This window comes from Penicillium argentinense (assembly GCF_028826775.1).
Source record: "Penicillium argentinense strain IBT 30761 chromosome Unknown utg000010l_segment0_segment0, whole genome shotgun sequence".
Classification (NCBI taxonomy): domain Eukaryota; kingdom Fungi; phylum Ascomycota; class Eurotiomycetes; order Eurotiales; family Aspergillaceae; genus Penicillium; species Penicillium argentinense.
In genome coordinates, this window is record NW_026622669.1 from 3,311,817 (window position 1) to 3,328,639 (window position 16,823).

The 16,823-nt window shown below is 53.7% G+C and overlaps 8 protein-coding genes across 8 annotated transcripts; 4 read left to right on the forward strand and 4 right to left on the reverse strand.

The window, feature by feature from the left end:
* Positions 1-352: 352 nt before the first annotated feature.
* Positions 353-1,408, forward strand: N7532_010916 (uncharacterized protein; the record flags this gene model as incomplete). Its single annotated transcript, XM_056623407.1, has 1 exon — positions 353-1,408. One exon carries the CDS (start codon positions 353-355, stop codon positions 1,406-1,408), a length of 1,056 nt encoding a protein of 351 aa, XP_056470823.1.
* A 479-nt stretch (positions 1,409-1,887) lies between these two features.
* Positions 1,888-4,088, reverse strand: N7532_010917 (uncharacterized protein; the record flags this gene model as incomplete). Its single annotated transcript, XM_056623408.1, has 5 exons — positions 1,888-2,456; positions 2,519-3,474; positions 3,526-3,588; positions 3,696-3,912; positions 3,974-4,088. 5 exons carry the CDS (start codon positions 4,086-4,088, stop codon positions 1,888-1,890), a joined length of 1,920 nt encoding a protein of 639 aa, XP_056470824.1.
* A 30-nt stretch (positions 4,089-4,118) lies between these two features.
* On the forward strand, positions 4,119-4,385 carry N7532_010918 (uncharacterized protein; the record flags this gene model as incomplete). Its single annotated transcript, XM_056623409.1, has 1 exon — positions 4,119-4,385. The coding sequence occupies one exon, from the start codon at positions 4,119-4,121 to the stop codon at positions 4,383-4,385; it is 267 nt and encodes an 88-aa protein (XP_056470825.1).
* A 97-nt stretch (positions 4,386-4,482) lies between these two features.
* Positions 4,483-6,637, forward strand: N7532_010919 (uncharacterized protein; the record flags this gene model as incomplete). The annotated part of the gene is made up of 3 exons (XM_056623410.1): positions 4,483-5,058; positions 5,112-6,139; positions 6,199-6,637. 3 exons carry the CDS (start codon positions 4,483-4,485, stop codon positions 6,635-6,637), a joined length of 2,043 nt encoding a protein of 680 aa, XP_056470826.1.
* Positions 6,638-7,874: 1,237 nt separating this feature from the next.
* On the reverse strand, positions 7,875-9,921 carry N7532_010920 (transcription factor domain-containing protein; the record flags this gene model as incomplete). Its single annotated transcript, XM_056623411.1, has 4 exons — positions 7,875-8,852; positions 8,908-9,712; positions 9,770-9,834; positions 9,886-9,921. The coding sequence occupies 4 exons, from the start codon at positions 9,919-9,921 to the stop codon at positions 7,875-7,877; spliced, it is 1,884 nt and encodes a 627-aa protein (XP_056470827.1).
* Positions 9,922-10,060: 139 nt separating this feature from the next.
* Positions 10,061-10,882, forward strand: N7532_010921 (enoyl-CoA hydratase/isomerase family protein; the record flags this gene model as incomplete). The annotated part of the gene is made up of 1 exon (XM_056623412.1): positions 10,061-10,882. One exon carries the CDS (start codon positions 10,061-10,063, stop codon positions 10,880-10,882), a length of 822 nt encoding a protein of 273 aa, XP_056470828.1.
* A 312-nt stretch (positions 10,883-11,194) lies between these two features.
* On the reverse strand, positions 11,195-12,208 carry N7532_010922 (PIG-F family protein; the record flags this gene model as incomplete). Its single annotated transcript, XM_056623413.1, has 4 exons — positions 11,195-11,351; positions 11,429-11,715; positions 11,781-11,913; positions 11,973-12,208. 4 exons carry the CDS (start codon positions 12,206-12,208, stop codon positions 11,195-11,197), a joined length of 813 nt encoding a protein of 270 aa, XP_056470829.1.
* An 854-nt stretch (positions 12,209-13,062) lies between these two features.
* N7532_010923 (uncharacterized protein) lies at positions 13,063-15,913 on the reverse strand (the record flags this gene model as incomplete). The annotated part of the gene is made up of 3 exons (XM_056623414.1): positions 13,063-15,263; positions 15,332-15,484; positions 15,760-15,913. 3 exons carry the CDS (start codon positions 15,911-15,913, stop codon positions 13,063-13,065), a joined length of 2,508 nt encoding a protein of 835 aa, XP_056470830.1.
* Between the last annotated feature and the right edge of the window lie 910 nt (positions 15,914-16,823).

Sequence of the window (16,823 nt, forward strand, 5' to 3'; positions counted from 1 at the left end):
TACGGGTGGCGGGTCTTGGCATCGGGCTGATGGCATAATCCGAAAAGATCGGCGTCATCATGCCGTGCGTTTGCCCAACCGTTGGTTTTCTTGTTCACTAGATCAATCTATCATTTTCATCGACCTCGGCATCCCGATTGGAAACTCGAACGATGATTCGTAGGGTCCGGCCGAGGTCCATCTCAGATCTACTCAGCAGGATTTATCAGCAACGCTCGTTTTTCCTGCTATAATCATCTGTCATTTACCTGATGATTCTGCGGTAGCGGAACATATTTCAAGGTTCATATAAGGGTAGACAGAATTGCAATCGCTAACAGTACACCATTCATACAAAATTTTCTCCATCGTCATGGCTGGAGAATTGATTTTCATCACTGGCGCGACGGGATTCATCGGCAGCGCGACGGCCTTAGCCGCGCTCAAGGCAGGATACCGACTGCGTATTTGTCTTCGGAAGCCATCCCAGAAGATACAGGATCTTTTGTCTGAATACAGCGACCGAATCGAGTTCGTGATCGTTCCCGACATCGCCGACGAAAGGGCCTTCCGTGGGAAGCTGGATGGAGCAGACTATGTCTTACATCTGGCCTCCCCACTGACGCATGGCACAAACAAGGAGACCTACTTTTCTCCCGCTGTGAAAGGCACCATCGCTGTTCTCAAGGAGGCAGCAGAGGTGTTCAGCATCAAAAAGGTCGTCGTTACGTCGTCCATTGCCGCGTTGATTCCCATGACCGGGATTCCCTGCGATGGCGTCGTCAAGGGTAGGAGACTCGACTCACTACATGATAAAACTGTCAAAAGCAACCCTAACATTCACTTCTTAGAGGACAATGATTGGGACTTCAGTGTCGATGAAGCAGCCAACTTTGACGACCCCGCTAACCCTGCTGCCACACCAATGAAACTATATCATGCGTCCAAGTTGCTGGCCAACAACGCCACCTGGAAATATTGGGAGACCACGAGGCCCCATTACTCTCTGGTAACTCTACATCCATCATTCGTATATGGACACAACCTCGTGCAGACATCCGCAGAGGGTGTGAGTGGATCATCCAATGGTATCCTCTGGAAAACAGTTATGGGCGGAGTAGCCGCCTCCAACGTCACCGGCGTGCATATTCAAGATGTTGCCGATGCACACATCAAGGCACTCAGTCCGAAGATTGCAGATGGCTCCAGATATCTTATTTCTGGGAACCAAACAACATGGAAAGAGATCGCGCAGATTGTGCTGCGCGACTATCCCGATGTGGGGGCAAAGATCGCTACAGATCTGGAGGGTGAGTCCTGGCCAACGAATACGACCAAAGCTGAGAGTGAATTGGGCATCAGTTGGCGCCCTTTTGAGCACATTGTACACGAGGTGATGGATCAACAGCTACAATTTCTTTCGGATTGAATATCCATGTCTGATCACATTTGAAGGTCCCCCAGGGTCGGGAATGTGAGAGTCGGTAAAATTGTATTCATTGGTGTATGAATGTAACTGCAGAGGATGTGAATATATTGCAATGTATTAATAGTACACAGTTTATTTGATAATGCATAATCATACTAAGGTACCCTAGTATTATGAGTGCATTGTAATATAGGAAAAATTTGACATGAGAACCCGGCAATGAGTCATATCAAAAGCCCTACATTAGTTAAGTAATCCATGAATTTACTCACATCAAATAATCATCGTGAATAATGTATAGCATTGAGGGAAAGTGATTAGCCGAGGCCATCAGCGATGTTTTCGAAGTATGATGACGAAAGTGGCATTTTCTCTCTAAATTGACGCCTTGTTTCCTATGACTAGGTTTCAAATTGTGTCTTGAAGATATGAGATGATATAGTTGGTGTGTGGCTACAGTAATCTCCATGGACATCCGGTCAAATCTTGGCAGCTCGATGTCCCAAAGACGGAGAGGGTGGCAGATCCACACCCCAGACAATGCGGCAATCCCACTCCGTCCGTTCGCGCGCCGTGGGTTTTTGGTCCTGAGCGGCAGCCAGTCTTTGGAAGATGAGGTCGGTGAATGCAAACTCTCCAGGTACACCTTGGCCTTCCAGCACCCATCTGCGAGCTACCTCGCGAGCAACTCCATTATTATCTCGCTGAGCATCGAGGGAAAGAAGGATGCCGCTGACGAGCCAGGAGAGCGTAAAAATTATCTGACGGCCGACGCCGAGGACTCCTGAGAGGGCTCGCTCGTCACGACCCGGTTCGATTCTGCCCTTGAGCTGACCCCAGACATTCCGCAACGTGGTTTTGAAGGCAGGGTCGGAGACCTGAGCGATGGCATCGCCGATCCATTCATCGAAAAGAACAAGATTTTTGCCCTTGGTCAAGTGGCGTACCGTTTCACTGGCCAGCACGTTGGTGGTGCCTTCCCAGACGCTGTTACTGGCAGTATCGCGCCACAACCTGCTCACATTGAACTCGGGTTCTTCAGCCTCGTCTATCCACCCTGAAGTCAGCTCGGCAAGGACGAAAGGGATCGAATCAACGAAAATCACCTACCAATATAGCCGACCCCACCCATCGCTTCCTGGCATTCTTGGAAAGCTAGCGTGGCCGACTTGCAAATGACGGCCTTGGAGGTGGATGTGAAGGCCCGCAAAACGACCGTTGCCGCGGGGGCGTTCTTCGCTAGAACAGAAAAGACGTTGGGAATTCCGCTCGGAAATCCATTGTCTACATAACCCAGGAGCGAAGATGTAAAAAAGGCCAGCTGCATCCAGCCACGGTGCTTCACCTCGAGTTGGGACAGAACGTTCAGATGCATTGGGAAAGTCCAAAGAGGCTGGTCAATGGTCGTGCGGGACCGCGCAAATGCCTTTGCAATATCCAAGGCACGGCGGAGGCAGGAAAGTGCCGTAATGAAGTTGTGCGTGCGAGTCACATTCAGTAAGAGTGCGATTGTTGCGATTCCGCGGTCTTTGTGGCCGATCAAATGTGCCCGAACATCGCGAAGTTCGACCTCTGCCGTCGGGAGCTCTTTTGTGCCCATCTTGTTTTTCAGTCGGTGGATGCGTATCCCGTTTGAGATCTTTATTGTCTTTCCATGTGCATCGGTGATGGTTCGGGTCGTCGGAGCTACAAAGAGCGAGAGCTCTCCCGACTCGGTCTTTGCCAGAAGCAAGACTGAGTCGCAGTCGGTCGCACTGCAGAAGAACTTGAAACCCGATAGGATATAGTCGCCTTCTTCCATGTTACCGAACCGGCCTGTCTTAGAGGACAGAGGAGCGTAGGCAGCGACGGTTTCGCTATTCCGGACATCACTGCCCCCTGGCCGCTCCGTCATCCACTGAGCCGAGATCCAGTTGTTCTCTCGAGCGATTAGACGCGCGTAGAGTTCATGGAAAGGATGGTCCGAGGGGAGTCCGGGCAGCTGGAATCGTACCAGACGAGCAGCCCCGGAGGTCATCGAGACCGGACAGGAGTAGGCCGCAGACGAGGCCGAGAACAGGTAGTTGCTGGGAAGGGCGATGAGCATGATGGTTTTGTTGCTGGCGGACTGGACTTACAATGCATGCTGAACTGTCCGACGATATGGGCCAAACTCCTCCTCGTAGCCCAGGCCGACCACACTGTCATTGATGTCAGGATTTCTGTTGGGCGAGATGCGATGGCGAGTATACTTCGGGTATACTTCGGGTATACTCGCAGTATACTACCCGTAATTGGCCAGACTCACCCATGCTTGATTCCCCATTTGCCCAATTCCTTCCAGCCGTGGCTTGTCGCCAAACCTTCTGCTTCATAGCGTAAGCCCCATACATTATACGACTTGACGGAGGGTTGCTGGCTTTCAGCATTTCCGATCAGGGCGTTTGTGTCCACGGAAATCGCGTCGCGGCCGAAGGATTCCAAGCCCGGGGCAATTTTGTCCTTGACATCGCCAGGAAGATGCCCTAGCGAAAGAAGTATCAGCGTTCTGCCTTCTCTGAGATAAGCAGAATATGGCAAGTGTACATTGAAGGATTCGTTGGAATACTCGATCGTGTGTTGCTGGGTTGTCCAACGCAGCCGGCGCGAGGATGAAGCCCTCGTCCACCTTAGAGGGTGATAGTGTCACTGGCTTGCTCATACTGAAGCAGTTACGCTGCCAATACCCGTGATGGCGATTCTTCTGTCTCGTGTTTTATATGCCGCACTCGGGCCTGCAGCGCTGCGGGGTCCGACCTCCTTCGCAGCCGATGAGGAGACCTCTTGTTGCCGAGCAGAAGCTCCGACATCCACCGACAATCACCGACAAAGGCCAGCTGACGCTGACGAGGGCGCCGTCGAGGGCAGCATGGCACAAGGACTGAATACGCTTGCTGCAGACGACGTCTTTCCGACGGACTGCGGGGAATCCGTGTGGCCTGAGCCCGCCGGCTATTAATGCGCGGTAGTCTGCAACTCACCACCATCCACACCCTCTCGACACAGTTCCTCTTGTTTTGTCCTTTCTGTTTTCTCGGCTCCCTTTGACTTAAAGAATGGCTAGTTCCGCACTTCACAGCGACATGCAGAAGCCTCGTCCCATATGGACGCCTGTTATACCACCCGCCCAGATTCCCATGAACATATATCGTGCGCATATCAATCGAAAGTTCAACCAGAACCTGCAATCATCGCAGGAATTACATCAATGGTCGGTGAAGCACCTGCAAGACTTCTGGATGGACCTCCATCAGTATACTGGCATCGTCCCAGCCTTGCCTCCGAGTATCACCGCCGCATTTGATGCCTCCATACCCATGGAAAGGGTCCCGGAGTTCTTTCGAGGGGCAACAGTCAACTATGCAGAGAATGTGCTCGCTGGTCGCGATTTGAACAAGACGGCGCTTGTTGGCATTCGAGAAGGTCAGAATCTCGCCGGGGAGGTATGGACATGGGGCCGACTGCGTGAGAATGTGCGGAAGGCAAGAAGTGCTCTGCTCCAGCTGGGCATTCAAGAAGGCGATCGAGTGGCTGCCATTATCTCTACCAGTGTGTGGTCAGTCGGGCTCTTCCTCGCTACGGCAAGCATTGGCGCCATCTGGACGAGCATTGCGCCTGATTTGGGTGAAGAAGTAATGGGCATACTTCCTCCATCGTATGTGGCACGGGCGCTAACAAACTCCAGGGATGTATATCACGCCTGCAACAGGTCGCCCCGAAAGTTCTGCTGGCCGACGCTGAATCCACCTACAAGGGCAAGATGCGATCTAACGTGCTCAAGATTCGCAATGTCGAGCAAGCCATGAAAACTAAGCCTCGGGTATTTCTGATCCCCATCACGGGCTCCCACGAGCAGACGTTCCCGAGCCTGGATGACTTCTTGTCTATGTCGAGAATGGGAGACGCCCTGGAATTCAAGAGGCTAGCCTTCTCTCAACCATTGTACATCCTCTATACTAGCGGGACGACCGGACAGCCGAAATGCCTAGTCCACAGCCACAGTGTCATCTTGCAACATAAGAAGACATCGGTTCTCCATAACTCTCTGACGGAGCAAGATGTCGTGTTTCAGTATAGTAGTACCTCGTGGGTGCTCTGGAATATCATGATCGGCCACCTCTCAGTAGGCCCAACGCTGATTTTGTATGATGGCTCCCCTTTGTGGCCCACTGCGAAGCACTTGACGAAGATTGCCGCTTACCATCGCGTCTCGTACTGGGGCTGCTCGCCTCGCTACCTCCAGGAGCTTGAGATGACCAGGTGCATCCCCAAGGAGGAGTTCGACCTGTCCTCGTTAAGAATGGTTCAGACCGGTGGTTCTCACTTGGGTGCAGACCAGTATCACTGGTTTTATCGAGCATTTCCTTCTCGCGTCCACCTCACGAGTGTGACAGGAGGCACTGATCTGGTTACTTCGTGGATTGGAACTGACCCGGCCGGGCCACTTTACCCGGGCGAGATTCAGCTCCCAATGTTAGGTCAGGATGTGGACGTCGCGGACCCGATCACAGGTAAATCAATCAGTACGACAGGCAAGCAGGGTGAATTCGTGTGTCGACAGCCCTTCCCTTCGATGCCGGTGTTTTTCTGGGGCGATGAAAACGGAGCCAAGTATAAAAGCACCTATTTTGACAAATTCGAAAATTGTTGGGCTCAACATGACTGGGCTAGCTATAATACCCAGACCAAGGGATGGCAGATCCATGGCAGAAGGTAAGACTAGTCTTGATGTTGAGGTCTCTGACACGGCATGACTGACGGGAATATCCCAGTGACGGCGTGTTGAATCCACAGGGCATTCGATTCGGATCTTCCGATATCTACTCGATCAGTGAATCCGCACCCTTTAACGAAATTATTTCAGCCACTCTATGTATCGGCAGACGGAGACCCGATGATTCGGACGAAGAGGTCTTCTTGTTTGTCGTCATGCAGTCCGGTAGGCAATTCTCCAACCACCTCGCCCTGGAGCTGAAGGATGCGATCCGTAAGGGGCTAAGCAGCAAGCACGTTCCTCGGTTCATCATCGGCGTCTCGGAGGTTCCGGTGACTATCAATGGCAAAAAGATTGAAAATTTGGTGAAGCAAGTGGTATCCACAGGTCAGTTGCCAAGAACGATCAGCAGCACAGTGGCCAATCCAGGTTGTTTGAATCACTTTAAGCAGTACTACGCAATCGAGAGAGCGAAGGAAGACAGAAGCAAGCTATAGAAACCGTGGAATATCTCGTCGGCTTAGATGTGTATATATAGACAGCAGAATCGTCTCCCCCGTGAACCAGGCTCATACATAGCTCTCCACCAGCTCTCACAATTCACCTTCTCTCATCGGCTTTAACTATACCTAGGAGTTTATTATCCAGGTGTCTGAAAAATCACAGCTGTACTCTATGTTTCAAGACCCGCATATGCAAAACCAGAGCATAGCAGCATCAAGGTCACCGTTGGGACCTTTGAGCACCTCCGCCAAACTTTCTTGTCGAACTTCTTCGGTGTCCTTCATCGCTGTCTTTCAGCTGCGCCCGTCTCTCTCCTTAGCATATCGAGTCAATGTATTTTGGGTGATAACTGCAGAATGAACTTACACGACTCGATTGAAGGTTTGGACTTGATTTTGAATGAATCCAAGGATTGCTTTTGCGACATCAGTGAGGGTCGTTGCACTGAGAGGTACATCACCCCAACTGCATAAAGTTGCCGTCCTCTGAGCTGGACCGATAATGAAGCGTTCCTTGATGCCCCGATCGAGAAACAACCCATTGGCGATAGCAGTATAAGTGAAGTTCGGAGAAGTGCTGGATTTTTCGCGAAGATACTGCTGTGTGATGGCCTCTGGTTCGCACACAGGAAGCTGTATGTACAATGGGTTCTGAGAATCCATACCGATTCGGCAGGAATAAATCACGCCTGCTGTGGCGGAAGCGCCAATGAGCGAATTCTGAGAGCCGATCACTAATGTTGCAAGACATGAAATCACAACATCCACTCCCTTCAACGCCAGGATCATGGATTCGATGTGCTGGAGGCTCACTTCTTGAATAGAAAGCGAGGGATGGGTAACAGTTTGGCCGCAGTACCGCCAATGCGCGACAGGACTGTCACGGAGTAACTTGCATCGAGAGCCTGGATGACGACCTTTCCAAGATTGCCAGTGGCTCCGGCAAGTGTAACTCTTCTTGGTGACATTTCATCGTAATCTTCAATTATATAACCCACAGAGACGAGGGCGACTTTGTAATATTGATCGATGGGAGGTTAGAGATGCTCAAATGACGAGTTGACTACCCATGCTGGAATGTTACTTGAGCAAGGATCGAGTGCTTATAAAAAAAACAAAAAGATTTGGAAATGGGGCCGAAAGTCAACTCGTGCATCATGCACAGCACCAGCCTATGTGATGATTTGGATACGTGTTCAGTGCCCTATCTTGACTTTAACAGGCATTTGGCCTAGACATTGAGGAGCCAAGACCCACTCCAATCGAAGCCAGACCCTTCCCAGCTGGTACTGAATGGCTCGAGATTCGTTTCGAGAGGAGGGAAATTGTAATTATCCACCGTGTCATCTGGTCGAGTATCATACGATGGCAATGCATCATCAGCCTCTTGCACATCTGCCAATGTACAGGTTGGCTCAGTAATTGCATTGCTACCCGAGTCGGATGATTGTGCGATCAAAGCCCACTGTTTGCAGAGCTTCATATCAAAGCCTTCGAAGAATGAAGCTGCATCGATGTCTAAAGTTGGCGAGGGACCATCGAAGGGACCTTGTTCTCGAACCTTTTCGGTCAACTTGTTGAGGGCTCGTAATGGCCCAACGGCTGATAGCCATCTCTCAGACAACTTTTGGAGAGAGAGTTTCATGACGGTGAGCTCATGCTCCGCTGTACTTTGCAGCTGAGTGTAACGCCAGCTTGAAAGAAGTGAAAGCCCAGCACATAAGGGATAGAATGCGAAAACAGGTCCCAGGTATCGAAGTTCATCACGAAGCAGGAATCCTTCGTAGATGCCGGCAATGAAGGAAGACGCCACCAGCGAGGCGGCTGGAGGGACACTATTCGGAACAGGCGACCGGTGAAGGATGGTGAGAACGACAAAGTACATGACCAGGAGCTGTTGAACTTCATGATGGGAAGTAATGGCATCTTCTTGCAAGGCGGCCGACGAGCGTAGTTTGGGGAAGACCTGCTTGGCCCATCTGTACACTGCGTTTTCAAGATCAACTCGTCGTTGTCGAGATATCTCGCGCCGTAGGTAACATTCAACCGTATCTCCCAGATGACACGATATTGTGCAGTATGCAAGGAACAGCTGGGCTTGAAAATTCCAGGCGGGGAAATCGTTCATGGATGGCGGGAGCACATCGCTATCCCGAAGATTGATGGTTCTTGGCCGGCCGACTCCAACAGAGATAACATTATCACGGATCTGCAATTGTCAGCAACAAAGCCATTAGAGTACTCTTGTGTCGACCATGACGTACTACGAGTGACCACCACAATCGCCGACGGAGACCCCGGTTTCTGGCATTGGGCGGTGGCTCTTTGTGTAGCCCAATTTGAAAAGCCATCGCTCCTGCTGTTCGAATCCAGAATCCACTGGTGTCCGTAGACACGTCCTCCGGGCCTACTGGGTTATACCAATGGAGCAAACAGGCGGCCACGATGGAAATGAGCGAGTTGTTACCGCCACCAAAGAAGAAGAGCAGTTTTGCACGCCGGTAGAAGACTTCGCTTGATGCATAGTCCAGATGGGCTTTCGTAACCCGACTTCCGGCCAAGAAGATCGACTGTAATAATAGCATCGATGGCGGCGTACTCTCGTCCAGCCACTTGGGTTCAATGACCGGGGTCCAAGGCAGACAGTACTTATTGAAACTGTCCATGAGTTCCCGCTGAACATACTCAGGTGGGAGCTCAAATGCACCTTGTTCGCGCAACATTTGTAGATCTGCGGCAGACGCTTTGGGGCTGGTATAGGTGGTCTCATGACCGGGCTTTACCATATTCTCGTCAAACGGCACGCTGCCACCCAAGTACTCGCTCCGCCCGCGGTAGCTTTCCTCTTTGATGGCAGGCTCGCCATTGTTCAGCGGGACAGCCGATGCCTCGCTCGGCAGGGCATCGCCCTCGTAGGTGCCGGCCTCCGACAGACGCGGCGCGACCCCGGCTTCTCTGGGCGCGTCGACGGGGAGTTGAGAGCTCCGCCGGCTCAAGGGATCCGACGCCGGAGCGCTACGCCTCGGCGAGAGGCTGTTGGTGAAGCGCTTGCGCTTACGGGTGTATGGTCTGCGGGCCTCAGTCCCAAGCACAACAATTTCTCATCTAGCGGGTCTTTTTCCTCACCTGCACTCCACATCGGACTTGTTGCAGTTGGTGCAAGGGTTGTGGGTCGCCAAATCGCAGCGCACCTGGCCGGGGTAAGTTCATGTTGGAGGGATGCACGCAGGGACCCGGCGCACCTTTCGCTTATGGCAGATGATGCACGCGCTGCTCATTTTCCGCGGTGGTTGGAGAAGGCAGAGTGTGGGGGAGGTGTGGAGTTCAGCCGAGGCTCGCGGCGGCCGCGTCGCATTAGCCTTTCGTCGCATCGGCATCTCTTGTTCTCCCACGACTCCTCATCATGCACCACCCAGTATGGCCGAGTCCGAGCTGGTCAGGATCGATACGATCTCGCATCCCGGCATCTCGATCATCCAGATCAATCGCCCGCGCAGAAAGAATGCGGTGGACCTTCCAACCGCCAAGCGGCTCTACGAAGCCATTCTGGCGTTCGAGGCCGATGCATCGCAGAAGGTCTGCGTATTGACGGGCGTTGGTGGCACGTTCTGCGCTGGTGCGGATCTTCACCAAGTCGCACAGAAGAAAGACGATGTCCCCGGCGAAAACCTCCAGCCGGTCAACGGCCGCAATCTGGGACCCATGGGTCCGTCCAGGTTGACGATCCAGAAGCCAGTCATCGGTGCCGTAGCGGGTTATGCTGTTGCCGGAGGCTTGGAACTCAGCCTGCTAGCAGATATCCGCGTTGCAGAAGAGGATGCCGTCTTCGGGGTGTTTTGTCGACGTTGGGGCGTGCCACTGATTGACGGAGGGACCGTCCGGCTGCAAGCCATCGTCGGTCTCAGTCGTGCTCTCGACATGATTTTAACCGGCCGGCCGGTAGGAGCAGAAGAGGCGCTGGCGATGGGCCTTGCGAGTCGTGTCGTACCAAAGGGACAGTCGTTGCAGCAAGCACTGGAGATTGCCAAACAGCTCATTGCATTCCCCGAGCTCTGTCTCAACACTGATCGCCGTTCTTGCTACTATAGCGCATACGAGGCGGCTTCGTTTGAAGATGCCATGTCCAAAGAATTTGCAGCCGGAAGCAAGGTCATATCGAAAGAGGCGGTTGTGGGTGCAGCCAAGTTTAGCAGAGGCTCTGGTCGACACGGTAGTTTCAAGGAATTTGGCAAGCTGTAAGCCATCTTGTGACATTGCTACAATCTGTGATATATAGCACTACGCTTTGACCACCCAAAATTAAGGACGACACCGAGAAGCTAGTTTTTTGCTGGTGTGTACTACACTAGTGTACAAGAGAATACGACAGTCTAGTCTGTAAGAACAATTGCGGTTGTAGTATACATTAACCGACGTGCGCTCGGTGAAAGAAATGTTGATTCTAGTGGCAGTGGCCATACATATAGTAAGCTTGCGAGCCAAAAAGCCAGGCAATTCGCAACTCCTGGGCTGTCTGGAATTTGATATTTTTGCGAAATCCAACTGGGAGACTCAATTCGTCTTCTTCTCATCCTCATCCGCTTCCTCGGGCGCAAATTGGATGCGCTTTCCGTACAGGAACGGCGTTCGCGAGATCAAAGATCCGACTGCGCTGCCGATGTATGCGCCAGCAAGGATGGTGATGGGGAAAGCTTGCCATGGACGATCCCTTATGGAAACATTAGCGTAAGGATCATGGGCGAGAAAGAAAAGATTTAAATCTATTCCGTGCGGAGTAGTACTTACCAATCCAACGGGATGGGGATAGCACCAAACCAAGCACCAAGCCCGGTGCCCAGTGCAGCACCCCAGACCGCGTCCGCAGGCCGGGAAATTCCCCAGACCTCTTTCCACACCGCGCTATCCACACCGTGGGTGTAGACGAGCCCGGTCGCAGAGAGCAGAGCCATGTGAGCACCGCAGAGCAGAGTCTCCGCATTGTGCGTAGTAAGGGGGGCGCCGAACAGAACCAGGAGGGCAGCTAGAACCGGAGTCGCGAGAAGGGTGGTGAGAGCGAGGGACATGAACGCGGGCTAGACAATCGGGTTAGTACAGGTAAACAAGGAAACACACGGCATTGATGAAGCCAGCTACTTACCATCAATTTGGCCCAAACTCCAGCCCAGTCATGCTTCCCGGCGGACTGCTTTCGGCGAAGACCGGGCTTCCCAGGGCGAAGGGTCACCGTCGGCCCTGAAGGGGAGCGGGGCGCAGCCTTCTTCTTTTCCTCGCTGTCGGTTGAGCCTGCTTCTGTTGACCCGGCTGGGGGAGACAGAGAATCACATAAAACATCTGCAGCAGAGCCAGCCATGGAAGATCGCTCAGCAGTTCTTCCACCGGATTGGAAACCACCGCCTCGAACCGAAAGACGCCCAGTGTCAGAAGCACAATCGGATGCACATAGGAATAAGTTCGCGCGATGGGGGAGGCGAGGATGTTGACGGGCGGTGCGGAGGGTTTCTCAGCCGGGGCTTGGTACGGTGTGGGCGAGTTCACTGCGACTGGAGAGGAGGTGGGCGAGGCCATGTTGGGCGCATTGAAGCTCACCAGACACTCGTGTTGGTTTTCTCCGTGAGCCTTTTGAAGCTCCGGTTGGCTCGGCAGTGGAGGTGGACTTGCGGGCTGTTTGGCGTGTTTGCAGCGGTGGCGGGCGGCAGAATGCGGCACTTCACTCACATCCACAGTAGGGCAAACAATAGTTCATCTGGAAGATATCAAGCAATGTCCACGGAAGAAAAGCGCATTAAGTTGATGATAAGTTGGGTTTATTTACATGAGATAATACAGGTGCTACTGTGGATGCTCTTTGAAAGCAGAACAAATTGAAGCGCCATTCTTTCAATCGATTCCACCATGGGGAATCATAGCGACACCCTTAACAGGTGGACAACAAGAGGCAAAAATCTCAAAGTCAACAAACGAACCGGCTGTAATCACACAGAGACGTACAATCATACCACATATCAGCGTGATCAAGAGGAGATCAGGGGGAAAATGGGCTCCAAAGAACCCAGAAATGGGGAAGAACAGAGGTGCAGGGATAAGAAAGGGAAAAGACAGGGCGAAAAGGGGAGAAGATGACTCCGAGACACTAGAGTCACCGAAGAAAAGAAACAGGGTACAGATGTGAGCAGAGCCCTTCCGCACCAAGGGCAGTGAAACACTTCCCAACTGCCTAACAAGGACATCAAGTTCACCCTCGGACTTGGGAGCGGCATCTGTCCTCGTTTATAGTCTCTAGAATGCCCGACTCAAGATTTTTCGTAAATCGAATCCTTCAGATGCATGGCACTGGTTGCAAATGTAGAACCTTGGGATTCCTTGGATATCCAACGACAATGACTACCATATGAAAACAAATATCATCTGGCATGATCCACTTAGGACGCCGCTTCTTTCTCAATCTCTGCCGGGCTATCTCCCTTGGGTGGATCAGATGCTGCTGCCGGATCGGTTGAGACGGGCTCCGCCTTGCTCTCGGGGGCTGCAGTCGCTGTTGTGGCTTCCGGGCTGTGCGGCTCCTCGGGAATGGAAGGAGGTAGACCTGCTCCGGGCAGCGGCGAGACGGGCGAGCGCACAGGCTCGTCCTTCGCTTGCTCAGCGGGAACTTCCACGTACGGCTTGCTGATCGCCTCATTGGAAGGAGGCGATAACGGCTGAGTCGTCATCGAAGGGTCGGTATCTGATTGACTAGTAGGGCTCTTGGCCCGTTCGCGGTCGTCTTTCACACCATCACGCACTTGCGCGACCTTGGCCTTGAACTTCCCAAACAAGCTCTTCTTCTCGGGTTCGCTCCCAACCGTGGTGCTGCCTTGGATGCCAGCATCCAGGCTAATCGGTTGACTTGAAGGATCATTGCTTTGGTGCTGGCCACTGCCAATCGAACTAGTACTCTGCTCAGCACCAGGATTGGTTGCCACCAATGGCGGAGACGAGACACCCAAGCCAACTTGCTCGCTGCTGCGTTTGGCAGAGCGGTGGAAGCGCCAGCTCCGTCGATGATCTCGGCGCTCGGAGCGAGAACCATCCTCGGTCTGTTCCACATCTGACTGATCTGTGAAAGACGACCGAGAATTCATCGACGGTGTCCGTGATTGATGTGGGCGTAGGGAGCTGTCGATGGTCTGTTGCGTCGTACCTTCGGCGAGCACCGGGTTGGACTCGGAGGGGACTGATTCCTTGTTCAGGGTTGCGGTATTGGGGGGTTTTGGGGTGGTGTCGCCCACAGCAAGGTCCATTGAAGGCGGTTCGCGGTTCGCATCAGAGGCTACCTCCGCAATGTTCAACTCCGACGGCGTGGCTTGAAGGGAGTTGGACGAGCTCTGTGCGCTCATGCTAGCACTACCTGGTATCCGCTTCTTCTGCAGGCGCTTTGGCTGCCGGGGCTCCCGGTGCTCTCCTTCTGGCGGTGGAGATTTACTGAAGAGGCTCGAGAGTTTGCGTTCGCGCGTTGGTGTCGCGGCCTGGACAGGAGGCGTGGCATGGGTCGGTAGATTTTCTTTTGGCCGAGGAGTATCGTTGATGCTTAATCTCTCGGCCGCTGCGACAGGAACAGGACCATGCGTGGAAGAGTGAACGAAGGCAGTTCCCTGCGTGGAAGCTGTGAACTGGCTGGGATTGCGTTGCTCGGTTTTCTGCTCGTCCTTCGGTGCGGTCTCCTCACGCAACGACGGGGCCCGACTAGCAGACCGAGAACTGTGGTGAGAGATCGGTAGACCGGGCTGATTACCGTTGCTCTCGGCTGCCCGTGCGAAGCGTGCAGAAGTCAACACCGGACCCATCTTGGATGGGAGAGTATTGCTTCGGTGGACACCGCCACCGGACGTCGGCGTTCCTGGGCTCGGGGCAGTGTTTGAAGTACGAGAATTGCGCGATGAAACGGAAACATTGCGGCGCAGCGAGTCCAGTTTGCGGTTGCTCTCAGTACTGTTGCTCGCACTGGACGCAGAACGGCGAATGTTGGATGGGTTTGTTGCCGGTCGGGGTTGAAGACCGGCCTCAACTTCCTTCACCTGCTGTTCATCTGCACCCGTACCGCTCATTCCTACCAAGAAGTGATCTTGGTTCTCAATCAGGAAGATCAAAACGTCCTGACTCAGCTTGTACTCCTCGGGGGACATGTCATGCTGTGGATGGGACAGCATGCCCGGCTGGAAGATTGCGGACAAGTTGGCCGATGTCATTCGGTTTTGGTCGGACTTGGACGCAAACACAGCCAAAAGATCAAGGATATAGAGAAGCAATTGCTTGTTCAAGGGTGGGAGGGCGATAATTAACTGCTGGTAGGTCTCGACGGCCTTGGCGTGGTCGAACTTCTCGGCCTCGGACGCTTCGCTACCCTCTTGAACCTGTCTCTGATATACGCGCAGAGGCTCACGGAAACGCTCGTAGAATTCAAGGGGCACGATGGGCTCTGGCAGTTGGTTCAAATATCGGCGAAGGACGTTCGCGGCATCATGTACGGTGTAGCCTGACCAATCCAGGCCCTTGCCGTATCGTTCGGGGGAATCGAAGATCTCCTGGAGATCCTTGATGCGTTTCGCGGATCCATTGAGTCGAAAGATGCCCTCAACATCCGTAGCTAGGGAGAGGGAAGGAGGGTCAGCGCGATGTTCGTCGTCGGCGATCGGGTCGATTGCTATAACTCACCTTTCTCCTTAAGAAACACGCCACACTTAGCCACAACGATCGGCACATAGCCATAGATAAAGCTCTCGCCATGTTCGTTGGTGAGTGAGATGGCCACATTGGCATACTTGATGCTGACATTCAGTGGGACACCAAAGATGCCTCGCGGGGGTTCTGTGGCGACGAAGCATTAGTATCTCTTGCAGATTTCACGAGCGTCCAGTCATATAGAAATGGGTTTCGCCACGTTTCTTCGATGCGCGCGATTCTGGCCGCGGGGTCTATCCCACCGCTCTCGACCGGGGCTGATGTGATCCAGAGGCTCAGGGGGAGGAAATCGCCAATCGGTCGAGTGGGGGGATGCGGCCAGATTGAACCACGCGATGGCGAATCAACCGATCCGTGGTGCGCGGGGCCTGTATGGGACGACACTGACGATGCAAACGTACCTTTCAGTTCATCTCTCCTGGTGTTCCGCTTGAACTGTCTCCACCACGACGCGAGATCTCGTTTGGACGGCGGAGAGTTGGAGGCGACGGGATCGGGGGAGGTTGGGGGAAGCTGGACCGGCTCGACGCCGGGCTGCGATTTCCCAGTCACCATGGCGCAAAAGCGAGGGAGCGACCAGTCGTACGGTGAGGCTGGGGGATTCGAGGTTGAGGGGGAAGGGAATCGCGGAAGCGTCGTCGATGGGCGCCTGCGTCACCGCCCTCGTGTGAGAATCTTGGGTCAGGGCCCAGCTTCAGAGCCAGGAACAAGGGTCCGGTCGTCGAGTCCGCACGGAAATGGAGGCCGGATATGCAGGAGCGTCCCAGGGCGACAAGGGAGGCACGGAGGGCGAGACGAAGGGGCTGCGGCGGGGGGACAGCAGTGGCAGGCCAGACCGGGGCGACCTGACAGCACCACTGGGAATGGAGAGGATCGAGTGACGAACGGTCGAGGGGAGGTTCGCCACTACAAGTCGAGTATGGCGGCGTCCGGCAAGCAGCAGGGGAGGTAGAGGGGAGCAGGAGACCGGTCCAGGGGAGGGAGGAGGAAGGAAATTGGGATGCTATGAATAGCTGGGAGACCCAAGGTTCGTGGCCGGGGATGGAAACGGGTCAGGGTCCGGAGTACATCTGGACTCCTCGCAGTCCGAAGAGGGTGAGGACAGTTGCTCAGGCGAAGTGATGGTCTACAAGGGCACTTCGGTTACGGGGCCCCTAGGACTAGGATGGGGGCCATTACAATATTGTACAGGAAATCCTCAGGGCCGCAGTGATGCTCTCGCGGGGCGTCTGGAAGTCTGGACCCTCAGGTACCGCAGGGTCTCACTCGGTGGAGTCCAGGAGGCGGCCGATCGGTATTTCGTGGTGTTTCGGGGCTAGACGTTTACCGAGACAGATTCAAATTCGGCGGCATGTCTAGATTCCCGGCGGCGCAAGACGAGTTCTTGCTGCTGACAAGCTGTCCGCAGTCATCGCGCAGATCGTCAGTGCCCCCATCGCCGTAAACGGCCTGGTCATGTGATCTG